Source organism: Dasypus novemcinctus, chromosome 28 (genome assembly GCF_030445035.2).
Source record: "Dasypus novemcinctus isolate mDasNov1 chromosome 28, mDasNov1.1.hap2, whole genome shotgun sequence".
NCBI lineage: Eukaryota > Metazoa > Chordata > Mammalia > Cingulata > Dasypodidae > Dasypus > Dasypus novemcinctus.
In genome coordinates this window covers 24020699-24042952 of record NC_080700.1, presented here as the reverse complement: position 1 = coordinate 24042952, position 22254 = coordinate 24020699, and the positions used below count along the sequence as shown (strand labels likewise).

Sequence of the window (22254 nt, the reverse complement as noted above, 5' to 3'; positions counted from 1 at the left end):
AGGTTGATTTTTAGAAATAGGTTCATAAAAGCCATTCTACATAATGCACTGAGAAATGTAGATATTTGTCCTATTTTAGACTATTTTACAGATAGTATAAGAATACTTTTCCATGAGATATTAGCAAAAATAGGAGAACATATTGATCTCTGTAAAATTCACAATTGTGCTTAACTTAAAAATATCAGCTTGGTGAAATAATAGAAGAATAAATGGCAAGAGCAATTTAAAATGTATATCAGTTGTTATTTGGGAGACTCAAAGTGGGGACAGGAGGGAAGAGGACTTGGTCCAGTAGTTAGGGCATCCTCCAACCATATGGGAGGTCCGTGGTTCAAATCCCGGGTCTCCTTGACCCGTGTGGAGCTGGCCCATGTGCAGTGCTGATGCGTGCAAGGAGTGCCCTGCCACGCAGGGGTGTCCCCCGCGTAGGGGAGCCCCACATGCAAGGAGTGCGCCCAGTAAGGAGAGCCGCCCAGCATGAAAGAAAGTGCAGCCTGCCCAAGAATAGCGCCGCACACAGGGAGAGCTGACACAACAAGATGATGCAACAAAAAGAAACAAAGATTCCAGGTGCCGCTGATAAGGATGGAAGCGGTCACAGAAGAACACAGAGTGAATAGACACAGAGAGCAGACAACTGGGGAGGGGGGAGGTGGGGGGAAGGGGAGAGAAATAAATAAAAAAAATAAATCTTAAAAAAAAACAAAACAAAGTGGGGACAGGGGATATGTGATCAGTTAGGGTAAAGAGAATGCCCACTAGCCCACCTAAAGTAAGTGGTCTTTTCATAAAGAATTGTGTTTGGAACTAAAAACACTGTTCAAACTAAAATGCCTAAAAAAGTTAAGGTTTAATCTTGCTCCACTTATTATTTCAGTTTCTCCAAATCAATCACATGGAACTTACTATTTTAACTCTCCCAATCAAATAATTCTGAAATAAACATTACCTATCACTAGCCAATAAAAAAATTGAAATTTATCAAACAGTGATAATCCACTGATTTAGCAGAATTTTAAAAAGAATGATTAGGTACCAGTGACATATACAGTTTAGCAACTACAATGCACCTAACTGCAATACAGAGACAAATATTTCACATTGTAACAAATACAGTTGAGCTGTTCTTATAATTCTATTTTATTCTTCTCTCTCACTTTCATTATACTACATAATCTCTTTACTTTGTTCTACTATCATAAAGAAGAGCAAAAGCTCTATTACTTATTTGGGACTAGAATTTCAAACTCATCCTTTTGGAGAGTAGCTCTACTTTGAAATAAAAAACCAAAACCACTAGTTAGGTTGGGTGAAGAAATGGAGCCCACGACTGGCTTTATAATATTAATTTATTGACCAGTAGTGTTTTGTAGAGAAGTTGGGACATACTTCTTTTCTATTCCATTAATGTACCCCAAATAATTTGTGTTTGAAAACGCAGGTGGATGCTCATATCTCATTCAGCAATACATTTTAAAACATTTTTAAAAATTGAAATTTATCACTCACACATGAACATACATAAATAAATGTATGGTAAAAGTTGTGAACTTAAAAAACAAATATGCATGTCACTGTACAGGGCTCCCATACTTAGCAATACATTTTTGACCTATGTTAATTTTATCTTGTACCGAGTATCCTGAAATAAAACCTTTGTCTGGCCTCTTCTATCTTCCTCACTTTGGCCTATGATTTGGCACTGGCCAAGGAATCATAAGCAGAAGAAGAAAGGATTTTAACCTTCTTAGAAAACAAAACTAATACTTTTTGGATCAAACCGACTTAGGTGTGGAACTCATCTCCTCCTGAATTTCTGACATAGGGTGAAGAACTAAAATTTTTTAGGTCGCATTTCCCTGTTTGTGAATTGTTTTTTGCTTGTTTGTTTTTTAAATATTTTTTCTTTTTTAGGGACGTTCTGAGTTTATGGAATAATCATGCATAAAATACAGGATTCCCATATACCACCCTACCACCAACACCGTGCACTGGCGAGGAACATTTGTTACAATTGATAAGAGCACATTTTTATAATTGTACTATTAACTCAAGTCCTGGTTTAACTTAGGATTCACTGTGTAGTGTAGTTCCATGGATTTTTCTTAAAATTGTTATTCTGTTAAAATATGCACAATTTCATGTTTCCCCTTTTAATTATATCCAGATATATATCTCAGTGTTGTTAATTATATTCTGTGAACAGTTCTTAATATTTTATATGGTGGTAGTGAGGATTAGGTTAGGTGATTTATGGGAAAAATCAAAGAGTGGTTGAAGCACATTAACAGTTACTTCCTGTTAACCTTTTTTTCATTCTTAAATTAGTTGACTTTGCATATTGAAGTCGATTTAATAAATGCATTAAGTCTAAGATACACATTTTTACATTTCCTAATCAGGATATGTCTTAAAACTTGTAGGCATCACAGTTTAATTGGCAACGCTTTTCTTTCTTGGTACTCCATAAAATAATAAAGTCTCTTAACACTTGATTACATCTTAGAGTCAATGAAATATGGCAGGCTGTTTTCGAACATAGTTTTGGAAATGTACGTCAGGCAGTAACTTCTTCCAGGGAGACTGATCCACTAGGTAATTATACTTTGTACATGGATTTAGCTGTAATTATAAGAGTGTAGCTAGGATAAAAAATACTTTTGAATGCACTCCATGAGTTACATAACTTCTAGTGTAAGTAAGTGGGGCTACTTTAGATGTTTAGTTAATATCCTGCTCTGACATTTTTAATTAGGTGAACTTGCTACCAGTTTTCTGTTTTTGGGGTTTTTCTCAAGCTATTATTGATCACTACTCCACATTAGAAATTGATGATATGAAAAGATTTTTACTTTATAATGCATAGGAATTTGTGATCAGCAACAGGTGCTTTGATCTGACAGCATTTGAGTTGTTCAAATGAATCAGTAAAACTTCCATTTACTTTAGTACATTAAATGGAAGAAATCTGTTGATCAGAACTACCTCAGAAACACAACAAATGTACATTTCCAGAAATCTGTTACACAGGTTCAGATGTGAGATCTATTTTTTAGGTCTTAGCTTGGGCTCATTTCCTTACTCTGACTTTGGGCAAGTCATTTGACCCAGTTCTCAGCTTCTTGCTATTGTAAGAATAACAAATTCCAAAAATAATACTTCCTGCCCTTCCCGTAGTTGGCCTGTGGGAATTTTAGGGGATACTGATGAAATTACTCAGGAAATGAAGTATTCTGGTTGTGACAGGGAGGCTCCATACAGGGGACAGAGAACGCCATTGACTAATAGACTTTAATAGAATCCTGCTAGAGCTGCCGTTCTTTCGGAAGACATGCTGAAACTCTTGATTTCAGCCTCCACTTCCGCACAAATCATGAAATCACAAGGTAACGTGGCATCTCTCAACTCTGGAATGACAAGGAAAACCTTTAAACTCTGGGGTCTTGACACATCCATTCAAGGTTTCACACATCTTCAGTCTTCTCCGAATTTACCCTGACAGTGCAGAGTTGTAGTACCTTTGCAAAATGTTTAAGATGACTAGTTCATCGTCTTGACCAAAGGCTTGATGATGGCCATCTAGGCACCAACTTTTGGATGATTTCTTCCAAGGAGCACAGTTCTAAAAATGTCCCCCAGGATTCCTGTCCCCTGGTTACTCACTCAAACACTGATCTAGATATGACCGTGAAGGGGCTAGGGAAGAGGGGACCAAGGTTACTCATCAGCTGGCCTTAAAATAGGGTGATTATCCTAGATTTTCAGGGTGGGCCCCATGTAACTACATGAGCCCTTAAAAGCAGAGGCAAAGGCAGAAGAGATGGGGCGGAAGGTGAAGTCAGAGGGACTGGAAGCACAAGAAGGACTGGAACTGCCTTTGCTGGCTTTGAAGATGGAATGCAGTTAGCCTCTGGAAATTAAGGACCTCCCTCTGGTAGGCAAAGAAGTCGAGGACTATCCCCCAGCCAGGAAATGGGGACCTCAGCCCTACAACTTTCGGGAACTGATTTCTGCCAACCACAAGGATGAACCTGGCAGTGAATTCATCCTCAGAACTTTTAGTAAGGAACACAAACCAGCCGACACCTTGATTTTGGCCTTTTTAGATTCTAAGCAGATAGTCCAAGTAAGCCTTCAGGACTTCTGATCCACAGGACTATTAGATAATAAATGGGTGTGTCTTAAGCCACTAAATTTGTGGTGATTTGCCATGGTAGCAATAGAAAACAAATATACTATGCAGCCTCCCATCCATTCTACACATATTTATTGACCTCAAGAACTGCCAGGAACTGTTCATGATAAAGCACTGAAAATATTTGGCAAAAATACCTGTCTTCATAGAGTTTGCATTCTAGTAACAACAGGCAGACATTAAAAAAAAAGACTCTAGCTTTTAATTCATTATTGTTTGATTACATAGGCCTATTAGATTAGAACAAGATGACCTATTAGAAAGCCCTGATGATGGGGTATGCACCAAAGAACAAATTACCCTGGCCAGATATCATCACATGTCTTTGTGTGAACTCTCAGATCTAGTGGTTGGTAGCTTACAGGGCCAATGGCCTCAAATGCACTCTAGTTGGGTTTATGAACGCAACATACATTTCATAATGGGGCTCCAAGCAAAGATCTAGCATAAATTACATATTGTTATAATGCCTAGCAAAACTTTAACAAGACTTGCTCCTATAAATTCTAGGAGACCCCTGTTTAACAATATTAGGAGGTAACCCACTGTACTGGTTTGTCTTTTGTGGACTTAACCTATACCTATAAACAAAGTGTAGATTGGGCCTTTTGATTAGATTCATTAAGGGACCTTTGATTAGATCAATTGATTAGATCACTTTAGGGTCTTTGATTAGACTACATCAGTGAAGTGTGATCCAGGTTAGGGTCTCTACCTTCTTGCTGGGGTCTTATATAAATTGAGAACTGAAAGCAGAAACACAGCAAGAAAGAGGGCCACCACCATTTTTGACCCTGCCGTGTGAGAAAGAGGACTTCAGGAATAGCAGATATGGGCCACCATCTTGCCTTGCCACATGGTAGGATTCCAGGACCTGCTGGCAGATGATCTTCGGTGAGAAGGCATCTCGGATGGTGTCTTGATTTAGACCTTTCATGACCCTGGAACAGTAAGCTTTTACTCCAAAGACATTCATTTTATAAAAATCAACCCATTGCTGCTAAATTTGCATCAGCAGCGTTAGCAAAGTAATACATTGACTTAGGGGGATTCTTCTCAGAATCTTTCCAGGATTCCTAACATGTAGCTAGAATTGATGAAGCTGAAAGAAGATAATGATAATGGTGATAAATTTGAAACTCTGTTGGATTTCTTCACTATTTCACTTGCTAAGAGGATGCATTATTCCCAGTTAACTGTCTCAACAAGCCTACCATCAGATCTGAGTTTTATTGTTCTTTGTGCCCTGACATCAGGGCAAAATTATTAAAAAGTTGGAGTAAAAGTTGAGGGAGTATGGTTACAAGGAATGTAAAGTTTGTAAGGCTCCCTGCCCACGGGTGGGGTCAGTGTTGGGCAATGTACCATCTTTTTACAGCTCTGTGTATTCCTGATTGTGGCAAGACTCCCTTTCATTCCCAGGCCTTCTCTGGATATAATCACTGGTTCAAATACACTGGTACAGCCAGGAGGAAGTCTTTGATGAATAAGGTTGAGCAGAAGATGGCCGGTTTTGCTTTATGAAGAACTTTTTGGAAGTTTTTTTCTGTCTTGGTAATTAGTAAGCACTTAATACATTTTTAAAAATGAATCAATGAATGATGGACCATGTGGTCTTTTCTTTGGTAGTTCCAAGAAAACTTTGTTATAAACCACATTGCTTTCCAATGCTTTTGGTGTTAGCCTGTATTTGTTCTTCTGGATATAATGGGAGTAGCCTTAAGGTGAGAGCAAGAAGGTCCAGTTTTACAGGATGAACAACGGATAGATCTGCAGATGTTTAAGTAAAGATGGACATGCAAGTGGGTGTTTACAAGCCTGGCCTCACACTCTGTATCTTCATACCACTGTGATCTAAAACCCTAGCCCAGAAATTCTTTTAGAAATTTTATTGACTACCTTTATTCTATGTTCACAGATGACGAAACTTTGAAAGAATGACATGTTCTACTTCTTCTAGACAGATCTACCTATTGACATTTATCTACGATATTTGTATCAACTAAACACAGACAAACTCAGATACAACCAAAGAGTCTGAGTGAACTACAAACTCCTCAAAATTAAATATATATAAATACATATTCAACTTGTCTAAAAGTCAAAACAAAGCTTGAAATAGTGGGAGAATTATGAGGCAATAATCCTGTTATGATGGTCCAATTACATTCTCGTTCTAAAAATTATGATACTGTATCATTAACTTGATTTTTAATTTATTGTAAAATAACTTCAAGTCTCAAGAAATATAAAGTTTAAAATAAAAGATTGGGGCTATTGGGGGAGGAGAAAAGCAGATTACAAAGGTATTAAAAATCTAGGTTTAAAAGTCACTGAATGGAGAGTAGTTTTTTTCATTATATGATCAGCCATTTCAAAATGGATATAAATAGGCTTATAAAAAGCTCACATTAGAGTACTATATGATGTTATGCATGTTTGCTTTGTAAGTTCACAACTTTTACTATACATTTATTGTTTATGTATATTCATATCTAAATGATATCAAGATAATAATGGGGGAGTTGGGAAAAATGCTTTGGTTAGTAGTAATATTTTGATAATGCTCTTTAATCATTAGCTAAAAAGGTTCAACAACAGTGCAAGGTATTAGTGGTAGGGTGAGGTGGGAGAGTCCTGTATGATGTTATATGTGTTTGTTTTGTAAGTTCACAACTATTGCTGTACACTTATTGTTTATGTATGTTTATGTATGAGTGATATGCTTCAATAAGGTAAAAAAATAAAGTACTATATTTTAAAAGGAAAAAAAAAGGAAATTGATCTTAGAAGATGCTGCAGGGACAGTTACCAGACATTGTATGTCCTCCCATGGCCCACTGGGTGGACTGTGGGAGAGTGTGGGCGATGGTGTGGACCATTGACCATGAGGAGCAGCGGTGCTCAGAGATGTATTCACCAAGTGCAATGAACGTCTCATGATGATGGAGGAGAATGTTGCTATGGGGGAAGGGGTGGGGTGAGGGGAGTGGGGGGTATATGGGGACCTCATATTTTTCTAATGTAATATTAAAAAAATAAAGACAAAAAAATAAAAAATAAAATAAAAATAAAATAAAAATAAAGAAGATTCTGAACTGAACCTTGGCATCATAATATTGACACCATTACTTTTTAAAAAATTATTTGGAACATTAATTCAAGATGTACAGGAGAATATAATAAAGCAGACAAGCAAGGAAATATCAATAATATTTGTCATTTTTTCCCCCAAGGAAATGTGTCCACTGTATTCTTCTACTCCACATTTACCGATGGTTAAGTTTATTTATTTGTTTGTTTGTTTGTTTATTTTTAACCCACTCCCCACCCTCCCACCCCCAGATGGATAAGTTCAGGCAGAACAATATATATTCCATTTTGCAATGTGAAAAAATACAGATTTCAGGAAGACGACCGCGTAAGTATAAGATTCCTCTTAAGGTTTCATGTTTGGCTCAGGTCGACCAAAGGTGCTCTGCCAGGGAGTTCATATGGGACCCTTGTGGGCCCAAGGTGAGAGAGAGACAAGGATTTCATCTGCAGCCCATGCAGGACAGTTCAGAGAACCAGTTCCCCAACGACTGGACCCCTCTCAGACGGACCCAGACTTTCAAAGAGGGCCAACCTGTGCGGAGGAGAGAGGAGAAGCGGCTTTCTGTTGCTGTGCCATGCTATGCTCCCAATTCCAGGGGCTCCTTGAATCTACTGGAACTACCTGGAGGGACCTGAAACATGTTCCCTGCAGCTGGGCAATGCAAAGTCCTGGCTCGGCCTTGGTGAATGAGCAGCAAACGGAGCTGGGGTGGCTCAGCCCGTGCTTCCAGAGTGTTCCATGGCACATGTTTTTCACATGGGAGAAAGCACTGATGTGCGGTCATTTTCGACCTTGGGTATTAGTGCTCCTAGAAGGGCAGAGGGCTCCAAGCACAGGAGCCAGAAGGGACTGTAGGGTGTCAGGGGCTGAGGAGGGGTTCTCAAGTGGGCGTCCCGGATAGACTCCATTGCCATGGCTCAACAGCACCTTGGGAGTGCCCACGTGGGACCCCTGGAGAGCCCTGGTCAGGGCCTCACAAGGGAACTAGCCTTAATCACCCTTGGCCCCGGGGAGCACCAGCCAATGTAGGATAACATCAGATCAGTAAGAACTTCCCCTCCTCCTCCTGTCTGCCCTTTCCCCAAGGAACACAGTGGGCCAGGAGCTGGGCTGCCAAGTCTGTTAGTCAGGGTTCTCTAGGGAAACAGAACCGACAGGAGATACCTGTCAATAGCACGAGATTTTAGAAGAGTCTCTCACGGGACCATGGGGATGCAGGAGTCCAGCTTCCCAGGCAGGCTGCAGCTCCGATGAAAGTCCATCGAGGGTCCTTGATGAATTTCCGGGAGATGTTGGCCATCCAGAGACGAGCTGGGAAGTCCTCCCTGAATGCTGGAATCACTTCCTCTTTCAAAGCATTCAACTGACTGGATAAAGCATCACTCACTGCTGATGGCAATCTCCCCGGTTGATGTAGATGTAGCCAGCTATCTGTGCTGTAAACTCACTGGTGACGAAACTCCGTAAACGTCCTTGTATTACAATTAGCCCCGTGCTTGCTTGACCAAACACCTGGGTGCCATTACCTGGCCAAGTTGTTGACACATTAGCCTAACCATCACACGGAACTTGGGTGGGAGAGGGAGAGGAAGGCAACAGACAAGGCAGAGAAATAGATGAAGCCAACCCCAACTCTCCCCCTTTCCTGTAGCAAGTTTCCAGCCTGGAGCGGGTTCAAGCCAGGAGAGCAGAGAACATCTGGTGTTAAATCAAGTTTGGTGCTTTTGATGAATATATTGAAGTAGAGATCCTACACACTGAACTGCAATCGTGTGTGTGGTTTAAAGTGCCTACAGCTCTTACTCTAGAGTGAGTAGAAATACCAGGGGCCCTGTTAACTTTTTATACAGGGGCAGGGCAAGGATTCCACCACTAGAGAAAGTCTTTTTTTCCCCTCCTCCTACTCCGTCTTTAAACTTGCCTTTTAACTATCCATGAATTGTGACTATTCAGCATAAAAATTACATTTGGTGACATTCTTATTTTCTCTGCACTGTCCACAAAGAGGCCTTTAAAAAGTCATTTGTTGGGTGCTCATGGAAGATTTGCATATACAGGAAAATGAGAATGAGACCTTAATTATCAGTGAATCTATTTACATCCCACGAACCGGAAATTAAGGATGGTTCAGAATAAATGATATTTTAGGTGAAGTACAATTTATGAACTGACTGAATAAGAAAGCCTCTTTAAATGAAATGCTTTAGACACAGCGATTTGCTCTCTTGTCCAGATTATGCAAAACCCTCTGGTGCATACATAGAAAAGAATGCTATTTCCTCTTGGGCAGATATCTGCATGCCTGCTCATCTGGGGCCATCTTGAGCTTTTAAATACACGAAAGCAAATTAAACAGATTTTTCCAGGCATATCTTTAAGGTCTGAGCTGAACTGGTGGAAATCTCCCACTCAGGAATGTGCTGGTGTCCTGCTAGCAGTGCGGACGTCACGGGTCAAGGACTGGGAATGAGCTAGAATCACCTAGCTTTGTTTGTAGAACCTCAGAGACAGAAGGAGGGGTGACAAAATGCATATTTCAAACATGGCTTTGCCAACAGGTTGAGGAAATGGCAGGTTGCCCCAACTTTGCCCCTGCCCTCTTGTGTTCCGAGTCTTGCAGAAGAGGCAGACACAGGGAAAAAAAACAAACCTCCATACAGTGTGACAGATGCCTAGGCAATAAAGAGATGAGAGAGCAGTTCATTCTGCTGGTCTGAATGGAACCAGGGAAATTTACTGAGAGGAGGTGAAACCTGAGTTTGGTTTTGGAGGAGAAATAGGTGCCACCTTCTAAGAAGCACCAGACCAAGAAAGAGGGGTTTAGAACATATGGCCCCTTCCAACAAACAGGGCAATGGGGCTGAGATCACCAGTTCCAGTCCCATCACAAGCCTCTATTTTCATACAACAGGTGCCCTTCTACTTAAGTTTCCGAGATGATCAATGGAATTTACCTACATAAGTAATTCCAGATATACCCAACTTGCCATCAGTAGGGGTACCAGTCAGATGTGCCTGGACTGAATTTGTCCGTAATGAGGGATCCTCATGACAGTCTGAATCCTTCAGGTAAAAGCACATGGGGTGGGGAAGAGTGGCCAGACTAGATGATGTCGATGACCTCTGCAGGTCTACCTGGGATGCCCAGGACGAAGCTCAGAAACCAAGATTTTTGAAAGAGTCATACAGAAAACTGAAAAAAAGAGGAAGAAGAAGAAGAAGAAAAAAGAAAGTCATTTAAAATTGAAAGCAGATTCTATCTTAAGTTTGGAACGTCAAAAGACCATTTGAGCAGGCCATTCTTGGTAAATGTCCCAAATGTGCTTTGTGATTAGGTAAATACCTCAGACCTCTTCCGAAATGATGCCGTGGTCCAAAGAAGAAGAAAATATGGTGTTCCAGGGGGAGGGAAAGTTGAGAAGCAAATGTTTGTCTGTGCTGGAACATTTCTGTAATTAGGGACATCTGGCATCTAGAAAATGATTTTTTTGTATTGTATTTCTCATCCCTGGTATATAGGAAAGAGACCAATTCTTGAACATTTTATTTTGCATATAATCATGTTACTAAATTATCATACTAATTCTGTTAGATTTCAGTTTGTTTTCTAGGAAGGACCACACAAAACCACAAATACATGTTTTTCCCACAACCCTGTGATGCAGATATTAGATGTTATATTTATTGAACACTTATTAACTTGCAAAACAATTTTGCTCACATTTCACCATTCATTCCCCTTGTTCCCTTGTAGTTGGTATGCCTGCAGACTTCTTTCCTTATAGTTCTCTGATCTTCAAAACAAAGTGCTCCCCATGTGGGAGGGAGGTGCCTAATCACTTGAACCACCCCTGCTCCCTGTTTTGCTGTGTTTGTCATTATGTTTTCCTCCTTGTGTCTCTGGATGCATCATCTTGTTGTGTCAGCTCGCTGTGCTTGTGTGTCATGCCAGTTTGCTTCGCTCTCTTGCTTGTTGCCTTCAGGCGGTACCAGGAACTGAACCTGGGATCTCCCATGTGGCAGGCAGGAGCTCAGTCGTTCAAGCCACACCTGCTTCCCAGCCTTTGTTCTTAAATACTATGCTGGGCTAAACTACACTCTGACATATTGCTTTTTACACACATTGTTCCTCCAGTCCAAATGTCTTTCCCTGCTTTTCTACCAGGTGAACGGACTCCTATTTATTTGTCAATACCTCATTCAGACACGGAGTAGCCTGGTCCTCTGGCCAGGTTCACGTAGTTGGGGCAGGTGACAGGCACAGAAAATTCAGTCCTTCACTCTGGCCAGACCCAGTGGGACCTACTAGAAAGCCGGTGTCTGTGGAATTCCCAGGGCCACACCGGGAGCTGCGGGAAAGCACTTGCTCACCTCTCTTTGGTTAGTTTGCATCATTACTGAAGGAAAAATTAATCAATTCACCCCTATCTCCCCTACTCAACACTTACCTAGATGATTTCCCTTTCTTAGTAAAACAAACCCTTCCTGCTGAAAGAGAAAGAATAGAATTTTTTGTTGTCAAAAGGGACTCAGGAGAGGAGGCCCAGTGTCAGTAGTTGCAGCACTGGGGGTGAGTGCGTGAAGAAGCACGGAACCTCTGCTTTCATTTATCAAGCACTTGGTTGGTTTTAAATCTCAACGCACCCTAGGAAAGAGACCGACAGCTGGATTCTAATTTCCTTGGTGTGGTAGTCTCAATTTAGACCTATTCTTGGTCTTAATCTGAATTGCTGTGAGTGTGAACCCACTGCATTGGTTCGCAATAAGTGGAAGGTGTTCTTTTAGTTAAGCTGTGGCTCAGCTGAATGAGGTTGGACCTTAAACCGCATGACTTTATAAGCAAGAGAAATTCAGACACAGAAAAGAAAAAAGCTACGGGGAGGAACCGGAAGCTGCAAGGCAAGGCAACCGGAAGAGAAAGGAGAGGAGATCACCATGTGATGGGAACAGGGGACCCAAGGACTGCCCACCAGACAGGATGCCACGGGTCCCCCCACCCCGGGGGGCAGGGATGCGAGCCTTGAGCCTTGAAACTGTGAGCTGATTCATTCCTGTTGTTTAAGCCAAAACCAGTGTGTGGTATTTGTGACTGCAGCCTACTAAAACTAAGACACTGGGTTATTACCCTACTAGGTGATTTGTTTCTAGTTACAGATAGACAACTCTCAGAATAATTTTCCCCTCTGGGCTGTTGCAGCCAGGGAGGGCCACAGAAGAGAGCAGATACAGAGGAAATTTTCAGCGTTTTGCCTGCCCGCGGGGCCCCCTACCATGTTTTGTTGTGTTTTGTTTTTTTTTAACAAGTGAATTTGGGCTGAAAATGAACTTGAATGAAGCAATCTGAGTGAAGAGGAAATTTCATAATGGTTAAGACGTCTTTATGGGGTGACAATGTGTGAGGTGCATCAAATGAGTCATAGAAGCTTGGCCTATCCTAAGACCATTTTTTCTCCAGGATCTGCTTTCTTAGGTTGTTGCGTAACAATAAGATTCTGCAGAAATATGGTGCCTCTATGCTCATTCCCTGACATTTTTAAGGCTCTGGAAGCTTTGCTTGTAGAGAATGCTTGGAAGAAGCAGGAACATTGAATTTGGAGGAGAGAAGATTGAGAGGGAAGGGGAATTTTCTAGAATCTCTTGAGGGTCTGTTTTTTTAGAAAAGGGATTAGATATGATTTTGTGTTAGTTTAGACCAGAGATAAGCTGGACAGAGGTCAAAGTTGCAGATTTTAGTTCAACTTTGGTAGCAGAATCTACATCATGGAGTCGTGAAGGCACTTAGTCCAAGACCAGATAAATGAGTTTTAGTCTTGTAGAACTGGTTAGTGAGTTAATTCCAAACACTTATTGAGCACATAATTCTGCTTGGTGTGCCACACTCAGCACAGGGAAAGAGCGTCCAATACAAATATTTCGTCCTGGGGGAACCAACAAATATTTCAAGCTTAGTACACTGGAGAAAGGCTCAGGCCAATGGATCCCCAAATATATCTTCTACCTTTGTTTTGACGCTAGGATTCTCTTTAGATCAGCTAGTTAAGTCTGAAGGAAGAAATGCTCAGAACAGAGTGTATATATGATAATTCCAAATCTAACTTTCAGGAATTGTGGAGAAGTAGTTCTAATATTAATTTCTGAAATAAATTTAGGACAATCTAGTGCTTTCAGGGCAAATCCAATAAATCTACTGATTTCAAAAGACCTCTGAAGAAAACTTCTAAAATATAAATCATGGACTTAAAATGGTTTAGAATTCCATGGGGGAATAAACATTAATTCCAAAATTAAAATTAAAGTTCTGTGAAGAGAAATAACCTTTATGTAAGTCAATTACGAAACAGAAAAACTGAAGTTTTTCTTTTTCCTTTTTTTGGTTCTCAAAAGTTCATCAGAAGTCCTCAAAAGTTCATCAACATTTTAAAGGACCATGAGAATGGGTCCCATTGTAACTCAAAGAAATATCTATGAGGGTTTGAATGAGATTAATCAAGAATGCCTAAATTCTCATGAGAGGCTGTTTAAAAGATTATCAGCATAAAACAATTGTTTTTATTTTTTAGAAGCCACTTAAATTTCAGGGTCAAAGACTTGGTACAGACTTCTTAATATTTTGCAAATTCAATGCACTCCCATTACTGTTATAATGTATCTGAATTTGAATTAAAAATTTTGAAGTCTCTTTTCATGGACTTTTATTAGTCTATAGTGGTATACAGCTTAGATAAACCTGAGGGTATTTAATTTCTACAAACATGAAAAAAACATTATTTCATTATTACCATGACTTCTGCATATTCCAATATATACATTTACAATGTAGAGCATGAATCTGGAGTCTCTGAACTCTCATCAAAGGTAAACGTTTCAGGACTACTGCTGTAGTTAGAAACAAAGGAACCAAAGTAAGAATTGCCTCCAGAAAACAGAGTTATTTGATGAGTCCTAATCTATTGGTAAATACCCACATTTTAGCTATAAATGTTTTAATACCATTTACTGGCTCATGTTTCTCAAATGCAATACACTGTGTCATTAATTTTAATGGTTTCATCTCTGAAAGCTATAAATTGAATGTCTTAGTGTCTTAATTTTAGTAACCTTTAGTAACGTTTCTGAAAGAACATAAGAAGAAAAAACTATTTGCTGTATGACAAAGGTACTCTAGGAATATTTTATAGAAACTCGTTTTCTTCTTTCAACTGAAAACACTCTAGAAAGACAGTGTTGTTTTTTTTTTATTGATTTTGTAAAAATATTACATTAAAAAAAATATGAGGTCCCATTCAACCCCACCACCCCCACCCCACCACTCCCCCCCCAGCAACCCTCACTCCCATCGTCATGACACATCCACTGCATTTGGTAAGTACGTCTCTGGGCACCTCTGCACCTCATGGTCAATGGTCCACATCATGGCCCATACTCTCCCCCATTCCATCCAGTGGGCCCTGGGAGGATTTACAATGTCCGGTGATTGCCCCTGCAGCACCATCCAGGGCAGCTCCATGTCCCAAAGGCGCCTCCACCTCTCATCTCTTCCTGCCATTCCCCATACCCATCGTCCACCATGTCCACTTTTCCCACTCCAGTGCCACCTCTTCTCTGTGGGCCTTGGATTGGTTGTGTCTTTTAAAAAGGCCTGCACTCCAGGTGCCCTTGCCCATCTTTTTAAGACGTGAAGTCCCTAAAATGGCCAGTCATGAACCTCTGAATTGGGGAGCTGATGTGGCTCAGTGGTTGAGTGCCGGTTTCCCACATCTGGGAATCCCTAGCCCCGGCCCCACACACAAAAAAATAAAAAACCAGAAAAGGTAGAATTCATCCCACAGTCCCCAGCCTACTGGATAACCAATGGCATTTGCCCAGTATGGGCAAGAGAAATCCTTTGAAGCAAAGGACTGCTGGAGCCAGCAAGGCCAAGCAGCCATGCCTTGCTCAGAGGCTCACGGAAGGGTCCAGTGGATTAAGTTACCCAACGGGGAGGGTACTGGGGCTCACACACCTACTTTTCAAGAGTCTGTCAATGCTACAATATAACAATTTATAACAGTTTTATTTATATACATACATAATTTTGTATAATAATAATGGCTACTTGTTTAATGCCCAGCGAAGGCCCGACACTACATTAAGGGGCTATTTACATATTACTTCTAATCGTCATGACAATTCTTCAAAAAGGAATTATAAGTATTTTCGATGGATGAAAACATTTCAGAGAAATTAGTGATTTGCCAAAGGTCGCATCATTGGTTAAGTGGCAAAGCCAGGATTTTAATCGGCTTTCTCCTAGCTCCCAAAATGCTCCTTTTTATACCACATTACAATGCACACCTTAAACTGACCTTTTTTTGTGTGTTTTTTACCTGAAATTCTGTGAAAAAAATTACTCTGTGTAATAGTACAAAGCCACCCTTTCTCCTAGAACAAAAATAACCTTGTGGGACTGGTGATAAGGTTTGATACTATAGAAGTGGAAGTGGGATGTATCAGCAATGGTGGCTATTCTCTGTCCCATTTTATTTTTTTCCTGGTTCCCTGAACAAAAACACAAGCCTAGGGGTTGATCGCCACAGGTAATTGCTGACAGGTTTCTCCAGGGCCCCAGGCTCTTCAGTCCCCCCACTGTTCATCTCAGAGAAAGTTCATTTGATATAATATAATGCTTAAAATAGGATAAGCAGGGAGTGGATGTGGCTCAAGCAGTTGAGCACCTGCCTCCCACACGGGAGGTCCCAGTGCCTCCTAAAGGAAAAAAAAACAACTAGCAGACAATGAGAACCACATACACACATACACAAAGAGCAGACAACAAGCAAAAACAATGAGAAAAAAACTCCAAAAAAATAACGAGCAAACAGAGGAGGGAGCCATCCTGGGGGGAGTGGATGGGGCAAACATTACAAAAAAAAAAAAAAAAGAACAGGCAGCAAAATATCTTAAAGCTTAAATTACATAAATGTGTTAAATAGTTTCTTTTCTTTTCAATAAATGAATTTATTTTGGAAAAAAAAAGCTCTGACAGGGTTCAGGATCACGATATTTGAAAGTTTTCATTGTTTCTATCTGCCATTTCTATCTTTTTTTTTTCATAAAAAGGTTATGGTGCGATTTAAAAGAAACATATTTGAATCCAAATTTAATAAGACATTGATTTACTTGGAAAAAAAGTAGGGAAAAGATGAAACACAGAAATGTGAAATTGCTCTCAAATCTTTTGAAGTCAGGTATGGACTTTATTCTCTAATGCTAAATCTCTAATATAATTTTAATTGGAAATATATTTATCTGTTATTGATAATCATATGCTTGTGTAAAATAAGTATATATGGTTCTGTAAATATGGAGAAAATATTCTAAAACTTCATTTATTAAAATGTATCAAAGCTAAATTGTTTTTACAGCAAAAATATTACTGCAATTGGAAATGCCATGATATGCTTCTTCTGGTAGAATTCGATCTACATTAACCACATTGAACAATTCTAAGTTTTTATAGCTAGAATGCCATAATTTTTTAATATGACCTTCTGGAAATACAGCAAACTGCATCCTGGGATTGAACCAACAGGTTTTTAAGATAAATAGAAAACGAAGCTGAAACAAACACTTTTTCCCTAAAATGTCAAAAAAATATTAAGCAGAAAAATAGTTTGAATGTGCAATTCCTAGCGGATGAATTTAGAAATATCCCAGAAAGGATTAGCCAGGGACCAATTAAGGACTAAGTAGTAGCTCTAAATTCCCCACATTGATAAAATCTAAATAGTCATATATTCCTAAGGCTAACCACTTTAAGTAAGTGAACATTTTTGATAACTGATAAGAGGTAAAGAAAAAAAATTGGAAGATATAGAAACCAATTACTATTTGCTTAATAGTCTAGAGCTTCCAACTAGATTTATCTTTGTGTACTAATTCTTCTTTATAGGTTTCCTTGAGGATAAGGGAGATTCTCATTGTCTTTAGAAAAGTACTGTTTTTCTCCTTTTATACATGGTACAAAATGATGCTTGTATTTAAGTTCCAGACTTAGCTATAGGGTTACAAAAGCAGCAGTGGTAGGTGCCTACTACTAGATGCTCAAGGAAAGGGTGGGGAAACGCTTTAGCACTCATCTTCCATGACGATCACATACAGAAATAAATGCTTCTCTAGGAGAAAAGTTACAGACAACTTTTATAACTGAAACTGGAATAGTAATGGTGCAGGCTTTTAGAAGTGGCTGTTCCCTAATTCTTCCATTTCTTTAATATCTCCATCTCTATACCTCTGTCATCTGTCGATCTCTCTCTCTTGCTATCCAAGTTAACTTGAATCTAAATATAATGGATTCATTTAGGGTTTCTTTTATGAACCTTCATTTGAACAAGGAGCACATGTGGAATCATTGTATAATTTTACAGATACTTGCTCCTTCTATACAATAAAATATGAATTGCAGATGAAAAATATTTCAGTGACTGTTTTCCAGAAAGTAGGGTTGATATTATTAAAACATTCAGTTTGGACCATCAAAGACTCAGTTACTAAAACCTTATTTTTACACCCCTGAAAAAGTAACCAGCCTAAGTGTCCACATTAATTCCACAGCCCTTCAGATGGGTATAAACTCACTCCAGACTATAAGCATTACTAAGCTTCGACAGCACCAGTTAAAGTCATGTTTTTCTAAATATGTATAATGTTAGACATCTACGTAGATTCTACTATTGAAGGAGAGTGTAGAATGTTCTGAGAATCCCAAGATTTCCTGAATAATCTCTGCCCGGCTGAAGCAGAATTTTAAAAGTGATTTTGGAATAATCTTAAAAATAGTGACTCCAAACAAAGGTTTTTGTTGTGTGTGTGTGTGGTGAAAGCTCCCATATACTCAGGTTCTTGATTTTTTTTCTTACATATACAAAGAGCAGATCGTGTTGCAAAATTTTCATGCAGCATTTCACTAAATTGCTAAACTTATTTACACGGCTGTCAGGAATTAACTTCAAATGTTGACTTACACCATGCATGTGAGAAGTATAGAACTTCAAAGCTAGCAACATAAAAGAAAATTAGATTCACATCATTTCAAGAGGCTCAGAGGGAAAATCTCACTCTTGAGTGAACAGATGTATACCCATTTTATGCCAAGATATTACCCAAAAGTTGCTAATACCTTTGTTAGGGTAAACCAGATTTATATGAACTCTTCAGTATTTTGCAAAGATGACAATATAATATTTACAAAAAACAAATGGATTATCATAGACATACTTTCAATCAGTGTTCGCTGCCAACTAACTACTACAAATGAGCTATTCTTCTATTTTCCTAGAAATGAGAGAATGGATATTAAAACTCTCTAAACCACCTGTCCCAGATTTTAATAATATTGCTTTAAGAAAGTCATTACCAAACCAATTAATAAAAACTGACAATGAAATTTTAACAGGAAGTATCGAAAGATGAAATTATTATCAAGAGAAGGAACAAACTCAAAGCACACGAATGTATTCGAAAGGCTATTAAAAAAAACTTTACAATTTAATTATTGGGAGATTATAGAACTGCTCCAGTGCTTCTGTTACTGAGTAAGTAAGCTGTACGTGTGAAGAGTAACAAACGAAATTGCTAATTTTACTGTTTCCCTGGAGAGTAGCTGGAGAAGGCGTAGGGATTATGCTATTTAGACCTCGGAGTGGATCTTGGTTTATATGCAATAATACGTCCTAAATGTGTTGCTAATTAACTCTACTTCAAGCCACTACCCGCTTTTAGGACTTAAAGACTTTTTTTTTTTTTTACACTTAAAAGGACTTTTTTGACCGCCGGGGTCACTCACCATTCATATTTTTAAAGATGTTCAGGATGGGGAGGATTTGACGGTAATAGGGCACCAGGGCTTCACCCACCATCTCAGCTGACACAACCAGATGCTGGAGGACTTTGAGTGTGACACAGATGACCTGTCGATTTCGGAGATTCAGAGCATCTATGCGGTGGCGAAAGGAAAAAGTGAAAATGCATTAATTCTGACAATGTGAAGGAGACGTCATCTTAGTGGATTCACTTAATTAAACTGTACTCTATCGGGAATCACCAGTGGGTCTTTATTATTACAGCTCTGAATAATGCATTGCAGTCCTAATATTTAAACAGAATCTTGTTTGTGTGTTATTTGTTCTCGCAACTTTTACGAATTCCTTCTGGTCCCTAAGACGGCAGCTCATTTTTCCCTTCACAGAAGTGACTGGTGGCCTGACAGTGGTAGATAATATGAAAGAGAAAATAGCAGTACCACCGGAGGTAAAGGAACTTGTGAAGGTGGACAACAGATACACTTTTATTTTATCTTATTATTTATTTATTTATTTAATAATAAGTTGTCTCTTTTCTTAAAAAAGATACATAAATCATAAAAAACGTTACATTAAAACATGTAAGAGTTTCCCACATACCCCTCTTTCCCACACTTTTATGCAACAACCGTTCCCAGTCAACAATCCGTGCTAGTCTTAAAACCTATGCAATGAACCAAATATTTATTTGGGAAGTAGGGCTGGGCACAGTGTATGTGTATGGGAGCTCTAAGCTTGTTGCAAACAGTGAAAGTACATTTAAGGTGACAATATTTAGACTCTCAAGAGAGCAGGGAAGAAAAACAAAAGTTTTAAAGTTTAGAACTTTAGAAAGAATGAACAGTAATAAAATAGAAGAGACCAAAGGAATGCCCAACAGTGTTAAGGAACAATTCTGAAGGCACAGTAACACACTGTGCTGCTGACATGGGAAAGGAAACAGGAAATTGCCTGGTGTATCCGACTGGGTCAAGCTCTGAAGTTACTGTTTGTGCCTGTGGGGACGGCAGACAATCAACAGGCAGGACCCTGATGCCCAGCTGGGTGACCTTAGCCTTGTCAATGAAACTCTTTTGGCCCCAGTTCCCTCAATCCTGGGAACTTGTTACTTACTTTCTAAGATGACCCCAAATTTGATGATTTAAATAAAAGAGCTATACAGAGCATCTACTGTAGAAGATAGAAAGGGAAGATTAATAAAATATGGTGCCCTAGTCTATTCCAAGTCCAAGTCAAAGGCTCTTACTTGTAAGACGTGATACTTTTTAATGAAAATGATTGACTGTGTCCATAAATTATGTGCCATTTATGGAGGGCCAGAAGGAACCAGGCTATTGGAAGGTTTGACAATACAACTGCGAGACAGTCCTGACTTCTCTCTTGAACTCCAGCTCACGTTCATTTCTAACAGCCTGGATCTTGCTAGCACCTCAACTTAAGTTTGTTCCAAAGATGACTTGTCCCTCATAAACTTAATTTCCCCCCCATGTTCCTCCCTCACATTTAGTGATGATACAACCACGTTCCCAGTTATACAGGCTCAAAACCTGTTGCCCATCCCTCACAGTCTATGTGCTGCAAAGCCGTCTGGTTCTGCCTCTTTAGGACCTCTTGGATTTTGCATCCTCCTCTCCATCCTCTGCTGGTTCTGGATCTCCGTCCTCATTGCCAGTCGTTTGCTTCTGGCCCTCGCTATCTTTTCCACTGGAACGTTCTCCTAACACTTCCCTACTTGCTGCCTTAACTCCCCCGATCTGTCTTTTCACACTGCTGCAGGATTAGCCTTAGAAGCGGTTGCCCGATGATCTTGCCCCCTGATAAAAGAGCTCAAAGTTCCTCCATTTCCTACAAAATAAAGTACAAACTGGCTGAGCCTAGTATATGTTCGAGCCAAAGGGAATTATCAGTTAAAAATTCAAGAAGATGAGGTACCATTTAGCGGTTTTGCAACCATTTCCTCTGGAGTCACTAGGAAATTCTTTAGTAACAAAAAAGGGATTGGGGCATGAAAACATCTCAGAGCAGCCCCTCGACCTCTGGCCCAGTCCAGACTGCATTCTTCTATGGTTGGAAAATAAATACAACTGTCATGAATAGAGATGGCTCAGTCTTAACCCAGAGAACCAAACTAAATATAACTATAGAATTTGATAGCACATTGGATCATTATTAGAGCATGTAGACAACTGCAGCCCTAACATATCTTCTGAAAAAAACAACCAAAAATAGAATTCTATAGTTTGGTATAAAATTGTAGCATTGAAAACATTCATGAGCAAGATTCCTGAGTGCCACGGGAAGGTAGAGCGGGAGAAGGACACGTAGAAGGCTCTGCAGTGAGTAGGGGTCCCTTTACCTGGTCTTATCCAGTCTAGCAGTCTTTTTTGTTTTTTCTGGAAGCCAGAGGTTCACAAACCCTTCTTACTGACCCAGGTATATTTAACAAAGAGAAGCTGAGCCTGAGGAAATGTTGTTCTGAGAATTATGGGCAGTGGGCATTCTTTCAAAAAAGTCTACCTAAGAAGGCCAGCATGCTTAGGTTTCAGAAGTGCACATATCTGCGCGGCCCTTCTTGATACTAATACTTTACATGTGTTGTGCACAGAAATTACATTGAATAATCAACATATATTAGTTTGCTTAATCCATATCTGTCCAATATTTCTCGAAAGCATATTATGTGTCAGTCACTGTTTTAAGAACTGGAGGCAAAGACGTGAACATGAAAAATGTGGAACCTATCCCCATGGCACTTAGAGTATGGAAGAAGACACTGAACAAATATTACAAGAGTGATGAGCTTTCCTAAGAAGGATAGGCTATTTAGCAACAAACCAAAGGGGGCACCTAACCTAGTCTAGAGATTAGGAAAGGTCTCGAAGGACGGATGGATGAGTTTTAGGCAGAGTCCTCCAGGAGAGGAACGGCTCGCTGGGGACCAGCTCCTCTAGGAAAAGAGGTTCTCTTTTGACCACAGAGTTTGCTCCAGACTGTGTAGATGAAGTTTTGTTTGGGGACTCGGGACCAAAGTAAATAACTATTGTTCTATCTGTTTTTATCACTGCACATGCCTTTCTTGGGACCATCTGGAAGTGGTGGGGAGAAGTATGTGGGTGTGC

General features: G+C 39.6%; 1 protein-coding gene across 1 annotated transcript in view; it reads right to left on the bottom strand.

Annotated features, from left to right (window-relative positions):
* PACRG (parkin coregulated) overlaps positions 1 to 22254 on the bottom strand; it is a 593567-nt gene that overhangs the window by 215674 nt on the left and 355639 nt on the right. The window contains exon 4 of the mRNA XM_004466005.2: positions 19120 to 19269. Within this exon, the coding sequence (XP_004466062.1) occupies positions 19120 to 19269 (150 nt within the window). The remainder of the gene's footprint in view (positions 1 to 19119; positions 19270 to 22254) is intronic.